Raw genomic sequence first — 12,698 nt, 5'->3', positions numbered from 1 at the left:
GACAGACATCTTTTTCTGCCCATAAGGAAACAGCAAGCTCTGGCCTCTGGTGTATGACAGGATCACAGAACTGTGGAGGTAGGAAAGTGCATCAGGAGACCATCTCAACCCCTGGGTGAAGCAAGATCACAGAAAGCAGGCTGCCTGGTATCATATCCTGTTGGGTTTGGAGCATCTCCACAGATAGAGACTTTGCAGCCTCTCTGGACACCCTGTTTCACTGTTTGATTTTAAGGCAAGCACCTCATATGCATTTTTAAGATCCACTCTGAGTCTTCTCTTTTCCAGGCTAAACAGCCCCAGGTCTCTCAACCTCTCCTTGTAAGACAGATGATCCAGCCCCCTCATTATCTTTGGGGCCCTCCCTTGGAATCTCTCCAGTTGTTCCCCATTTTTCTTGAACTGGGGAGCCCAGAACTGATCACTCCAGGTGCACCCTCACCAGGGCAGAGTAGAGGCAGAGGAGAACCTCCTTCGACCTGCTGGCCACACTCTTCTGGATGCATCGCAGGATACAACTGGACTTTCTGGGACACAAGGGCACATTACTGGCTCAACGTCCTGTCATCCACCAGGACTCGAGAGACCTGATGGCCAGGGCTGCTCATTTTTTGAAGTACACCCTATATTCACACACTTCAGATCCAAACTAATTTCCAAATGAGAACTGTTAAGGCAACAACACATTCAGCTCTCCCACAGCAGCTGGTCAAAACAGACCGCGACAGCTAGCCGCCATTTTGAGGGCCGCTCGGCGTGGCGCCACCCGACGGAAGGGGTGGCGGTAGCGACGGCGCTTCCCGCCCATCCGCTCGGCCCCCTGGAGCAGGAAAGTGATGGCGGCGGCGCTGGAGCTGCGGGAGGCGTTGGCACAGCGACTACGGGACCTGGACATCGCCACGGTCACCGCCGACCACCCCGAGGTAGGGGTCGTGGACACCCCATTTTCCCCTTGGCCCTTGTGAATAGGGTGCAGCTTGAGCCGCGCGGCCTCTTGGCACCCTCCGGCCCTTTTTAAATTCGGAAATGAAATTCTGCGTGCGAGCAGGGCAGAGCCGACTGCTGGGCAGGCTTCGGACTTGTACGTGATTCCTGTAGTGTAGTTATCATAATGGAATTTCTCGCCAAATGGGCCTACAGTGCTAGGCGTGGCAGGCGATCGTGGGTTTTTTAGGGGCTATTTTGAGTGCAGATGGTGGGTCATTTCCCCTCCACGTCTCAGTCCACATATCCCTTTTCCCCTTCCCTGGCAGCTTCATGAGCTACGCCACGACCCATACACTTCACCATGAAATCACCAGCATCGAGGATGCTTTCCAGGCTTCTAACTCCCAGTTAAAGAGTACACGCGCTCCATTCTAAGCTCTCTGGTGGAGATGCAAAAAGGAGTGGTTGTCGGGGCTGACTTTTACGTTTTTAAACTGCAAATACATCAGACAGACAGTGCAGGAGCAGTATGTAACATTTTATTGGCGTTCTTTTAAAATTTCTTCACAAAAGGCTACAGTTTGTAGGCCGAGGGTAACATTCAGTATTTTCTAAGTATTTAACAAAAGATCCCTGCCAGTATGCAACTAAAAGTTTAATGGAACATGGAGTCTCATGCTACACTGGTTGCATTTTCCAGGTGGTCACTGTTGAAGAAATGATGCCTCACATCCAACACATGAAAGGAGGTCATAGTAAAAATCTTTTTCTTAAAGACAAAAAGAAGAAAGGGTTCTGGTTGGTGAGTGTTCTGCACAACCGGCAAATCAATTTAAACGACCTTGCTAAAAAATTGGGTGTTGGAAGTGGAAACCTAAGATTTGCTGATGAAAACACGATGCTGGAAAAACTAAAAGTGGGCCAGGGCTGTGCGACCCCCCTTGCCCTTTTCTGCGACCAGGGGGATGTGAGGTTTGTGCTGGATGCTGGCTTTCTGGACGGTGGCTACGAAAAGGTGTATTTTCATCCAATGACAAATTCTGCAACTATGGGTTTAAGCCCTGACAACTTGTTGAAGTTTGTGAGATCAACAGGCCACGATCCCATCATCTTACATTTTGATGAAGATACTAAGTAGATACCTGTTACTAGACACAGATTTTGTAAAGCAAATCTTATTACAAATAAAATTTGAAAACCAAAATTTTTTTTTTTTCAGCTGTGTAAGTTTATACTGTATAATCTGGCAGGGGAAAATACTGTCTTCAGGCTATTAGAAATTTAACAGAATACTTCTAAAAGCACAAGACATTTTTGCAGTCTACCACTAAGAAACCAGTAAGTAGTGGTAGTGTTACTTAAAAAATGTTATAGTTTGTTAATAAAATGGATAAAACTGGAACTTCCCCTTCGTGGTACTGGCCTTGAAGGTTTAAGCTTAAAACATCATTAGGAAACAACAAATTAAATTAAAAGTTCTAAAATACTTGTCAATATGCACAGTTGTCTAGGTTGTGTCCCTGTACCCATTTATCCCTTACTACATGTTGCTTTCTTTTTACTATTTTTAGCTAGGAAAAAACAGCTTACCTACACTACAGAAAAAGTATTTGATTGTCTACGTTTTTAGTTACATTTTCACTTTCACAGTATCCTCTTCTTGGGAAATACTGAGTTTTCTGGCAATGGCCCCATGAAGACAGGCATGTGCTTCACCTATTTCTAAAGCCTCTCTAAGGATGGGAAGATAGGAGGGAGCCATCAGCAGCTGGGGCAGGGGTGAGCCCCAGTACCAGACTTTCTCCTGGCAGAGACACTCCAAAGAATAATGTTACTGCAGGTTCCTGACCAGGTTTAATATGTTCTAGGAGAAAAATTACTACAGCCTAGAACTGTATTAACTCTTGTGCACAATTTCTGCAGATTAGCCAGACCATGGAGGATGTGCATCCTCTCTGCTTCACCATAATCAGCACCTATAGAAGTGGAAAGAAGGCTACAAGTAGCTGTACTTAATCTTCTCCCTTCAGGAGAAAAGGACTGCACACACAAACAGCCCTGTGTGTACGAAGTTAAGGAGAGGCTGATCTGTCTTTCAGTTGAGGAGTAGAAAATTAGTATAGAAAAGTATCTACTTTCACAAGACTGCTATTCTCAAAATAAAGTCTCTAATCTTTCTCCTCTCTTTTGCCTACATGAATAAACTTCCCTTCAGACAGACGGTACGTTGAAGACAGAAGCATCAGAAACTTCATGATGTCCACTAAACATACTGTGGCAACAAGAACCTCCACAAAGCCAAAAAATGGCAGTTGTGAAAGCAAGGGACAGAATCTGGAGAGGATGGGGGAAAGGGTTTTTTAAACACAGCTGAACAAAAATGTTGTGTACAAACCGCCTAAAGGCAAGCAACAGTGTCAATACAAGTTGAGACACAAAGGAAATAAAGAATACTTCTATAGAATGAACATCTAGTATTAACTGAGTAAGAAAAAATAGTGCAAAAGGCAAGTCACCTCACAAACATCCTCACCACAGCTTTCTTCAGTTCTGAATGATTTGGCACCTCTTCTCAGAGATGTGAACTTAGAATACTTAACGATGCACCGTTTTTAATTTCTTCCCGCCACCTCAGAAAGACACTAATCCCTCTATCATGGCAGTTTGCTCAGATGGGAAAGAAGTGACTTAAAAATGCTGAAGCTATAGAAAGAGTCACTAGAAGGATATCCATGTACGTGTGATTTTTTGTTATTCAATAAAAGAGACATCTGGTATTTAGGAATATTGGGTTGATTAATGAACTCTGGATTGACATTATTAAATTAGCTGGATATAAAATACAGTCTTATGTATCTTTAAAAGTAAGATTTATCTTGCCCTCTGTCACTCACTCTTCCTCCCCTTTAAGGAGATTTTGTGGTACAACTAAAATCCTTTTACCACTTCAAAACAAAAAACACAAATTTGACTTATCAAGGTTTTTACATCCAGAAGGCTTTAAATATAAATCACATTTCACAGAGATGTGCACAATTATCAGTTTACTTGATGAATCTCAAAATCTGTACTACCCAAAATGTCACTGCTTTTGTCCTCAAAGGAGTCTGAGATCTGTCTCAGCAAAAATAATGATCAAGCAAAATCAAAGCTTCAAAGACTACATTTGGCAAATCCTAGAATGATTTTGTATTTACTTATGAAATTAGTGTCTTTTTAAAGTAATACCAAAACAGTGTATAGTTAAAAGCTACACAGGTCTATGCAAATAACACAAACTACACATCCAGGAAAAATCTGCTACAGCTTTATGGATTTCCTTCTGGAAGAAACACTGAAAATGTCACCAACTGACCACCATGCCATCACTGAACACCAACAGCCTTCCAGTAATATTCATTTCCAGATAAAGTGTGTATAAATGTACACACAAGAAAAAAATTATTTGGTTTTGCATTTTAATAACATAATAAATGTATACAATGGCAAACAAAAAAATCTATGTAAAGGAAATTACAGTTTTAAATAAGAGCTTTTAGTTTCACACCTAGTTACATTCCTTTAAGGCAATTTTATTAATATCAAAGCATTATTTACATAAACATCATCTACCTGTAGAAAACACACACAAAGCTGCTTTTTGAAGGCTGCATCACGTCTTAGAGACAGCTTAGAAATAATGTGTTGGGAATGTTACTAAATCCTCAGCAGATGATAGGAAAAGTAAATAAAAATCACACATTATATAGTACTACTACCTCCATTGTCATCTTGAACTAGACTTGGCAACTCTCGTAAAAAAATCCATGTGCACTCTTCTTGTATGCTGTCAATAGCTGCCGTGTTGCCCCCAGGAGTCTGTTTCAGAACATGGGAAGCAAATCCCAGATGAAATTTAGTTTTTGCTTTATTTTGATCTTAAGGGCACAGAGCAGAAGGATTAAGAAAGAACAAAAGAAATTTAAAATCATCAAAGCACAGAGAACCTTCTGACTGCTTTTCTGCTCTGAAAGTTCTTGGCCAAAGGAAGTGCTGGGAGAGACAGGTTCTGAACTCTTAAATGCAAACATACGTCTGCAAATAGTGCTGCTTTTGGCTAATCTAGCACATAGAACCCCAACTGCTGCTCTGGCCTCTGTATGGAAGTTGGGCGAAACCTACTCAGAGTGGCTTTGACAGGCACCAGCTAAGACTGGCACACAAACCTGACCTAATGCTCACCTCTGACCTAGCAGGGTGAATTCTGCTCCTGAACTCCTCCTGATCCTCTCACACAAGGAAAACTGTTTCAGTTAAACAGTAATTTAAAAGTTTGTTAACTATGCCCTGGCTTTGATTGCCAGATGCTTTAAGAAGGTGTGAATAATATGCAAAAAGCAAGCAGAGCAGTTATTACAGGTAACCTTGGGCAACTTAATGACAGGAAAAAGCTGAGCTAATAAATGAAACATGAGAAGTTGCCTATCTGTGGCAAGGGGAGATTTTGTGTGCCCAGCGATGCTCCTCCTAGGAAAGAGCCAGGCAGTCATGGCAATGCCATGGCAATCTTGCCCAATTCCCAGGGCCTCAGAGAATCCACCTGAACACACACAGCTGCTCCGATTCTTTGAATACAAGCAGCATTTGGCACTACAGTTTAAATCCATTAATTCAAGAAATGCATGTTCTAAAAATCCTAATGTTACTGAATGGTTACAGTGTAATAGTTTGAATGCTTTGAAATGCATCAGTTTTCTGCTGTCAAGAAAACCGTAAGAATCCAGTCGCAATCAGGTGACAAAATTATCTTGGAAATACCATAATTTAAAATCAGCTATCTTCCTAGTAATTACAATATTTCAATTCTTTTCCCTAACAGCTCTGCCTTTAGTAAGGGCTACCAGCATTCCAGATTCCTCTATGAAATTCTCTAATGACAACAATTCCTTTAGTCTCTGTGGCTCGGCCCATGCTGTAGTACAGGAATGGCACAGAAACCAGGTGAGACACCGTATTTATATTGCTTCCAGGTATTCCAACCCTTGCCAATGACCCCACCCACCCTTCCAGTAACATCTCATAGCTGTCAGTGCATGGCTTGGATGTCCCAAATCTGTCTCAAAATATCACAGTTACCAGTTACAAGGTGAGAAATTACTCTGAACTGAACTCAGGCTGCCTACAAAACCATCTTGGACAGTTGGATTTTAGAAGCGTGCTGGACTTCAGATCACCCTGGGGACCACTCATTCGTGTAGCTAACCTGCAAAACTCACCATGTTTCCACCAAAATCAATGGAAGTCTTGACACTAAGGGACCAAAACGTTTATGTGTCAAATGGTAACTCAAAATAAACCAATTATTTTAACAAGATACCAGAAATATCCTCAGAAGAATGATGGATATTCTGTGTAGTCAAAAAAATGGGACCTGAAGATCCTTGAGGTCCCTTCCAACTTGGTATCCTGTTATATATGGTTGAAAGCTCTACAAAACTTACGGAGAACATCAACAAACCAATGGATGCTTACATTTTCTGAGAAAACAATCTGAGAAACAAGTATTTGTAATGTAAAACCCAAAAAATCTGGTTAGATCTAGATCATACAGCATATTTTTATCACAAAAAATATCTTAGAAATCACCTTGAGGAAGAAAAGAAAATTTTGCCTTTAAAGCTTGTTGAACTTTCCTCTTTTTCCCCCTTTTGACGAAATCTCAGGAAAATAAAACTTGCTAGAATGGCTTTTGAATCTCTGAACTGCAGTTTTGCTCCAGTGAAATATGATTCTGTTCATGCTGTCCTCAGCATCCTAAGACTTTAAAAATGATACAACCTGCATGTCTGAACAATCAAGTGTTGCTGAGTTGAAGCTGCAGTACTACACAACCTGAGCAGCTTATGTGATCAGCCTACAGGAGTCTGCTAGCTTGTCATGCTTACCTGTACTGATGTGAATGGAGACAGCTGGAGATGAAGTTATCTACCTGCCTGCTGGAAGAAGGGATGCTAGGATGTCATACAATTAACCCTTTAGAGCAGATACATGAATATGCTAATAATTCATTTTGGATCTGCTTCTATTTTCACATACACTTCGAGTTCTGTGCAAATGCTTTCAAGATAACAAAGGTATACAACCATTTAATATACCAAGGACATTTGTTGATTTTAATAGAAATCAATAATGAATAAAATGTATCTTACTAGTAAAAGATAAATTTAAGGGGAACTGATTGTAAACTGCGTGTGATATTATTTACATTTCTCCTTGCCATCAAGAAACCTCCTAAGCCAGAATTAGCTCAAGTTGAAAGACAATTAAAAAAAAAATAGTCCGTACACAAACATTGTAAGACAGTCTTAATCTGGAAATGCCATTTGATGAAAACAGCCTTATATTAAAATAAAAGTTATAGAAAAAGCATACCTGACAATTTCCTGTCAGAAACATCTGAACATACATATATATGCAGAGTAACTTGGGAACATGGAAAAGACAAATGACAATTTCTAGAGAATACGATCATCCCATCGCTCCCACTTTTGTTAGTTACCCAACTTTTTCACAGATGTAAACAAATTTTTCTCTTGCAGTACGCAACAAAAATCAGCATAAACCTTTTCAAGAGCAATTTCATGCAGATTATGCTAACCAAATAAGGCCGTGAAGTGCCAGTAAGCTGCGAGGTTTTGGATCTTTATATACAGTCAATTTCAACAAAATACTACAGCATTTATTTTAGATTACAGAAGTAAATACAAACTGCTAGTTACGGGGGGTTTGGTTAATTACTAAGCAGAAGCTTAAGCAAATAAGTGGCTAATTCCTTAAACAGAAGATGAAAGGAATTTCTTTTTTTTTTTTTTACCCTCCCCCCCCTGGAGTATTCTTGAGACCTTAATATTCTTGGTCTTTAGGGAGATGAGAACTGTCCTTTATTCAGTAGACCTTAACAGTGCAATGTGCAGTAATTCCTAAGATCATCTACAAATTTTCGGCAGTAGACTCCAGTAGAGCTCCTTGATTCAAGGAAGGAAGGTAGGTAGATAGGTAGGTTTTTATTTCTTGCCTGCTCTAGTCATGAAGAATGTAAAAAATTCGCTTAATTTTTATTAACGAATCCTACAGTCGCTGTCTTGTTACTTCAGTTATAAAGGCTTCATATTGAGATACTGAAGGACACTTTTCTCTCTGTGTTCAGATGAAAGGTAGAAAGAGAAAAGAACGTAAGAAAAGCTTGAAGTGCAGAAATGTAAAATACAGAGTTAAGTCACTAACAGAACTAACAGCACTAATAGCATGCATCAAAGATGTTTTAATGAAGTCAAGAGAAGGACAGAATGTCAAAGGCAAGCTTTATAAAAAGACAGCTTCCATGTAGAACAGAATACTTCATGCTTTGTTAAACTGTTCTTTTAGATTTATATGTCCCTTTCTAAGGTCTGACTTCAATATTACTACCGATTTCTTTACACTTTCTTCTTCAAGAGATTTAAAAACTGGAAATAAACGTAATTTTTACAGGCAAAAGGCTAAACAGGATCCAGTTCCCTGCCTAAACAGGCAAAATAACTGCTGCAAAACAACCTGTTCTGGCTTACGTAATAAGCAAGACAAAAGCCAGTTAAGCAAGCGGTATTTACATCTGGTTAATGCAATATGCACTTGGTCTTACATGTAATACTGTTAGTTTGTTGTAAATGAAATTTCATTTACGTTTTGGGCAGGAAACTCACCACTTGGCCCACATCTCATGTAGTGGGCAATAGAATTAGGAGCTTTGTTGCTCCCTAGACCTGCTTTTTGAATTTCTGCTTTCTGGGATAGCTTCCACATCTGCAGAGAAAAGCATTTCATGTTATTCATTGTGTTTATCAGGACATTTAAAAAACCCGCATGCATTAAAATACATTCTACTTATTAGTAGAGCAAAAGAATATATAAATACTTTTTTTGTTTTAAATTTCAGAGAAAAAGGGAGAGGAAAGGGGTAGAAGAAACTCACTGGATGTGCCTGTTCAACTATACTCATTAAAAGTCATCTTAGCATTAAGAACAACTGGGTATTACTCTCAAAGCTTAACCTTTAGATATACTAACCATAAATTTCTGCCTGTATGACAAGAAAAACAAATGTAATCAAGGCTGACTGAACTAGCAGAGAACTTAACTCATCTTTGCATTTTCACTTGCTACAACACACTGACAGAAATGTTCACATTCAGTTCTGCAAAACAGAAAATGACCTTTGCATGCAACAGCTTGAACGTGCAGAACACAGTATCTCCATTTACTATTCCTTTAAGCCAAAACATCAAGCAAACCTTTAACTGCAAGCAAGTTACCAAGCCTGAACCACAAAAGCTTTTTTGGTTGGCAGCCACGTATTTAGTGTTTATCATCACCATGCAAAGCCCAAACGTATCATTTTTAAAAACAGCAGGGACCAAGGAATGAGTGAGTGCACCATCTGTTTGCAGTCATCTATTTGAATGGCCAGGGGGCAGCAGTGAGAGAGTTTCACAGAACCTTCCACTAGTTAAGCACAGACCAAAGGAGACATCTCTAATGTATGTGTTGTTAAAAGCATAAAGACCAAAAAGCAGAGGAAAAATAATCCTTCTATATATTAAAGCATTTGTCTTCTTTCCTATACAATAAACAATTGTTGACCACTTCTCAGTAACATTAAAGTCTCTAGCAGCATGCTTTTGCTGCTGCAGCTGAACTCGAGCTAAAGAAAGAGAACCAAATGTTATTATCCTCAGAAGTGAAATACAATTCACTAAAAAATTACAAAACAATGCAAAATAGCAGCTTGATCTGGACAAAGTTAGTCTAGAACTCCCATAGAGAATCTATGGGACTAATGTTCAAAGACACTCAAGTATTCCAAAGTCCTTTGTGTTTAGCAGAGAAGTTGTTTTAATGCTGTTCCCCTCCCCAGTGGAGTAAGGCTAAAAGGGCATTAAATATCAGGCATACAGATTCACTGTCAGATTTGTTTTGTGCATTAAAGCTTAGTACTTTGAAAAGAAATGAAACAATACAAACTGAAGTGTCCCATGGGCAGCAGCTGGGAAAAATACACTTTGTTGCCTTGATAGCAAGCTTCACCTTCACTCTACAGGGGTAACTTCCAAAATTATTCTTTAGATCTAGGCCTTGCTCAAGATTACATTCAGGGTTCAGTGGTCATGATGGAGATTTTGTAATAAATAGCTCTGGAGACAATACTGAACTTTCTGTAGCTGTGACAGTGCATAGACCTAGGCAAGACAAGGCTGGCAAAGGAGATAATAGCATGCCTGAACACTTATCCCATTTCTCCAAGAGGAACAGTTCACCTACACAGAAGATACCACCACCTCTAGCTACAAAACATGTTCTGCTCACAACACGCAGTCTCAATGCAAGACACAGCCTTGCTTGTCATCAGTTCAGAAAAACAGAGGCACTGGTAGCACAGCCCGAGTTTCTATTAAGCGCTGTCGGAGCTAAGAAGGTTTTCTAATTCGTTAAATAATTTGCAAAATGCCTTATGCACACGTCACTTCAGAGAACAGCGCTCTTTATCTCAAAGCTAATTCAAACACACCTCAATGTGTCAGATTAATGGAAGCAAAGACAAATTACTTGACCCAAGGTCAGAACACGGATCTTGCTGCGTGGCACTAAATGCAGGTGAAATTAAGGTTGTATTTCAGATCTGGATTTCTGTTTTTTAGTGTGAGACAATTCTAGAGGAAACACAGCATTAATTAACAGCATGCTGTGAATACTGAGGAGAAGTAAGAATTTATCGGCCCAGTAGTAACGGCTGCCTGCAGACAGGCATATCTGTCTGGATGGCTGCTTTACATTGTAAAACAGTAATTCTACCTTGCACAGAATATCCCATCTTCTCCTCCTCTTGTTCCTTTTCCCTACACCTTGAAACGTAGATGGAGCTCTGGAAAGGCTATCTCTGCATTTTATTACCAGTTCTGCTGTATGAAATAGAGACCTTATGGACTACAATACAGGGTATGTCTACTGCTTTTCCTTGGAGAATGGTGCATTTATAGCACACCTACCTCTTGCTAGTTAAGCACAGGAATTAAAAATCAACCCACACAGCAGTAACACAATTGCCACAAAACAAATTCAGATGGAAAAATCAGAGTATGACATTTATAATTTTTAATACTTATTTTCAATTTAAAATACTTTCCCTCTACGTATAGTTTTATTCATTTGTTTTACAGTACATGCAATTTTGGCCTACAATAACTCAGTAACTATTTCCTCTTGCAAAAAAAGGTGCTAATATCTAAGATCTTGTGTACAATACCATTTAAAACTCTTTATGATTAAAATGTTTCAAGCAGTTGCAGAAACAGTGGCATTTAAAGCAATTACTTAACACCTCTCTTGAGCTGGAATTAGTGAGTTATTGGCTTAACTATTTCTCTACTCTTATGATTCTGCAAGAAAAATTTTTGTTATTTCTTATCTAACTATGTTAATTTAATTCTTTCTGTTATTTTTGTTATACATCTTGTTTTCTACTATATTAGTGTTACTTGAAGAAAAAATGAATTTCCACCATAATCAACAGAGGTTTTTTTATTACCACACAACACAAGGAGTCTCACAGAACTCTCTTATTTGACTTCGGCTAAGACCATATGCTTCACATTTGTACACCAGCCATGGAAAGACGAAGCATACAAAAGGGAAAAGGTGGAAAGGCTCATTTTTTCACTACAAGTACTGCATACCATGTGACTATTTAGTACCTCTTCAGAAGAATTAGCATTTATGTTTAGACTTACAAATGGTCTCTGTATTTATTAATGTCAAAATGTTTTAATAAGTATGAACAGCAACTCATATTTATTGTGCACGCCAGAGGCACTGAATTACTAGTCTGTAACTCGTTCCTTGTACAAAACGCATTTATGCCAGGATATGGCATAAATGAGAAGGGTAGGACACTGAAAGCTAAGTGCTTCTTTTCATTAGCCTCTCACTTTTAAAGGATATCATCTCCAAATACAGGATCAATGTGTTACTGATACATCTGAAAGCATGAGCACAACTGAAAAGCACTGGATGTTGCTCACTGTGCCATTTCTGGCAATGCAGCATGCGATTGGTTTAACATGCACTTGGTAATGTACAGGAAATAACCAGAATACCTGTAATGTGTGACAAATGAAAATATAGCTTGTATTATAAATACTTTTAAAGGCATGCAAAATATATACAATGCAATTAATATTTCATGCAAACTTTGGTGAGGTTACAATTTACATTCAGACATGCTGGAGTACAAAACTGAGCTCTATGCCATTTCTCTTAGAAAACAACCCACAGATATAACATGAAAGTATTTTTTTCACTGAAGTGAAGCTTTCTCTAAATCCAGTGAACACTGAGAACACCTATACATCACATATGAAGACTTAATAATACAACCTTCTTATCATACACAACCATACTCATACCACACAGTTTGATTATCTTCAGAAACCAGGAGTGGACAGTCAGCCTCACTGGTGTTTACACAGGTGGTAGCCACAAACTCACTAGTCAGACCTGGCTGTTGGTCACTATGATCAGATTTTGGATTAGCAGAAGACTGCTCTTGATTTTTCAGTACTGCTTGAAATGCTGACCGATTTGCCTGATCAGTTGTTTTTGATGTAGATCTTGAAGGCAATCCACTTATATTACTAACTAATTCAGTGTTAAGGGATAAGAATGGTGGAGCCAAAGTAACTGATCGTGTACTGTCATTA

The 12,698-nt window shown here is 39.2% G+C and overlaps 2 protein-coding genes across 4 annotated transcripts in view; one reads left to right on the top strand and one right to left on the bottom strand.

Annotated features, from left to right (window-relative positions):
- Positions 1-836: 836 nt before the first annotated feature.
- On the top strand, positions 837-2,187 carry LOC128969041 (prolyl-tRNA synthetase associated domain-containing protein 1-like). The gene is made up of 2 exons (XM_054383724.1): positions 837-923; positions 1,628-2,187. The coding sequence occupies exons 1-2, from the start codon at positions 837-839 to the stop codon at positions 2,063-2,065; spliced, it is 525 nt and encodes a 174-aa protein (XP_054239699.1). The 3' UTR covers positions 2,066-2,187.
- A 6,496-nt stretch (positions 2,188-8,683) lies between these two features.
- Positions 8,684-12,698, bottom strand: part of CCDC88A (coiled-coil domain containing 88A) — a 75,659-nt gene continuing 71,644 nt past the window's right edge. For all 3 annotated transcript variants that reach the window (XM_054383341.1, XM_054383343.1, XM_054383342.1), the window contains one exon: positions 8,684-8,748. In XM_054383341.1, coding sequence (XP_054239316.1) covers positions 8,684-8,748 — 65 coding nt within the window. The remainder of the gene's footprint in view (positions 8,749-12,698) is intronic.

The sequence above is a fragment of the Indicator indicator genome, chromosome 9 (assembly GCF_027791375.1).
Source record: "Indicator indicator isolate 239-I01 chromosome 9, UM_Iind_1.1, whole genome shotgun sequence".
NCBI classification, from domain to species: Eukaryota; Metazoa; Chordata; class Aves; order Piciformes; family Indicatoridae; genus Indicator; species Indicator indicator.
This window is presented reverse-complemented; position numbering and strand designations above follow the sequence as displayed.

What these genes read in the sequence shown, in the direction of transcription:
- LOC128969041 (XM_054383724.1), top strand. Translation starts at nt 837, where the DNA reads ATGGCGGCGGCGCTGGAGCTGCGGGAGGCGTTGGCACAGCGACTACGG. An exon ending in TCACCGCCGACCACCCCGAG is followed by an intron (nt 924 to 1,627) that starts GTAGGGGTCGTG and finishes TGCATTTTCCAG; the next exon opens with GTGGTCACTGTTGAAGAAAT.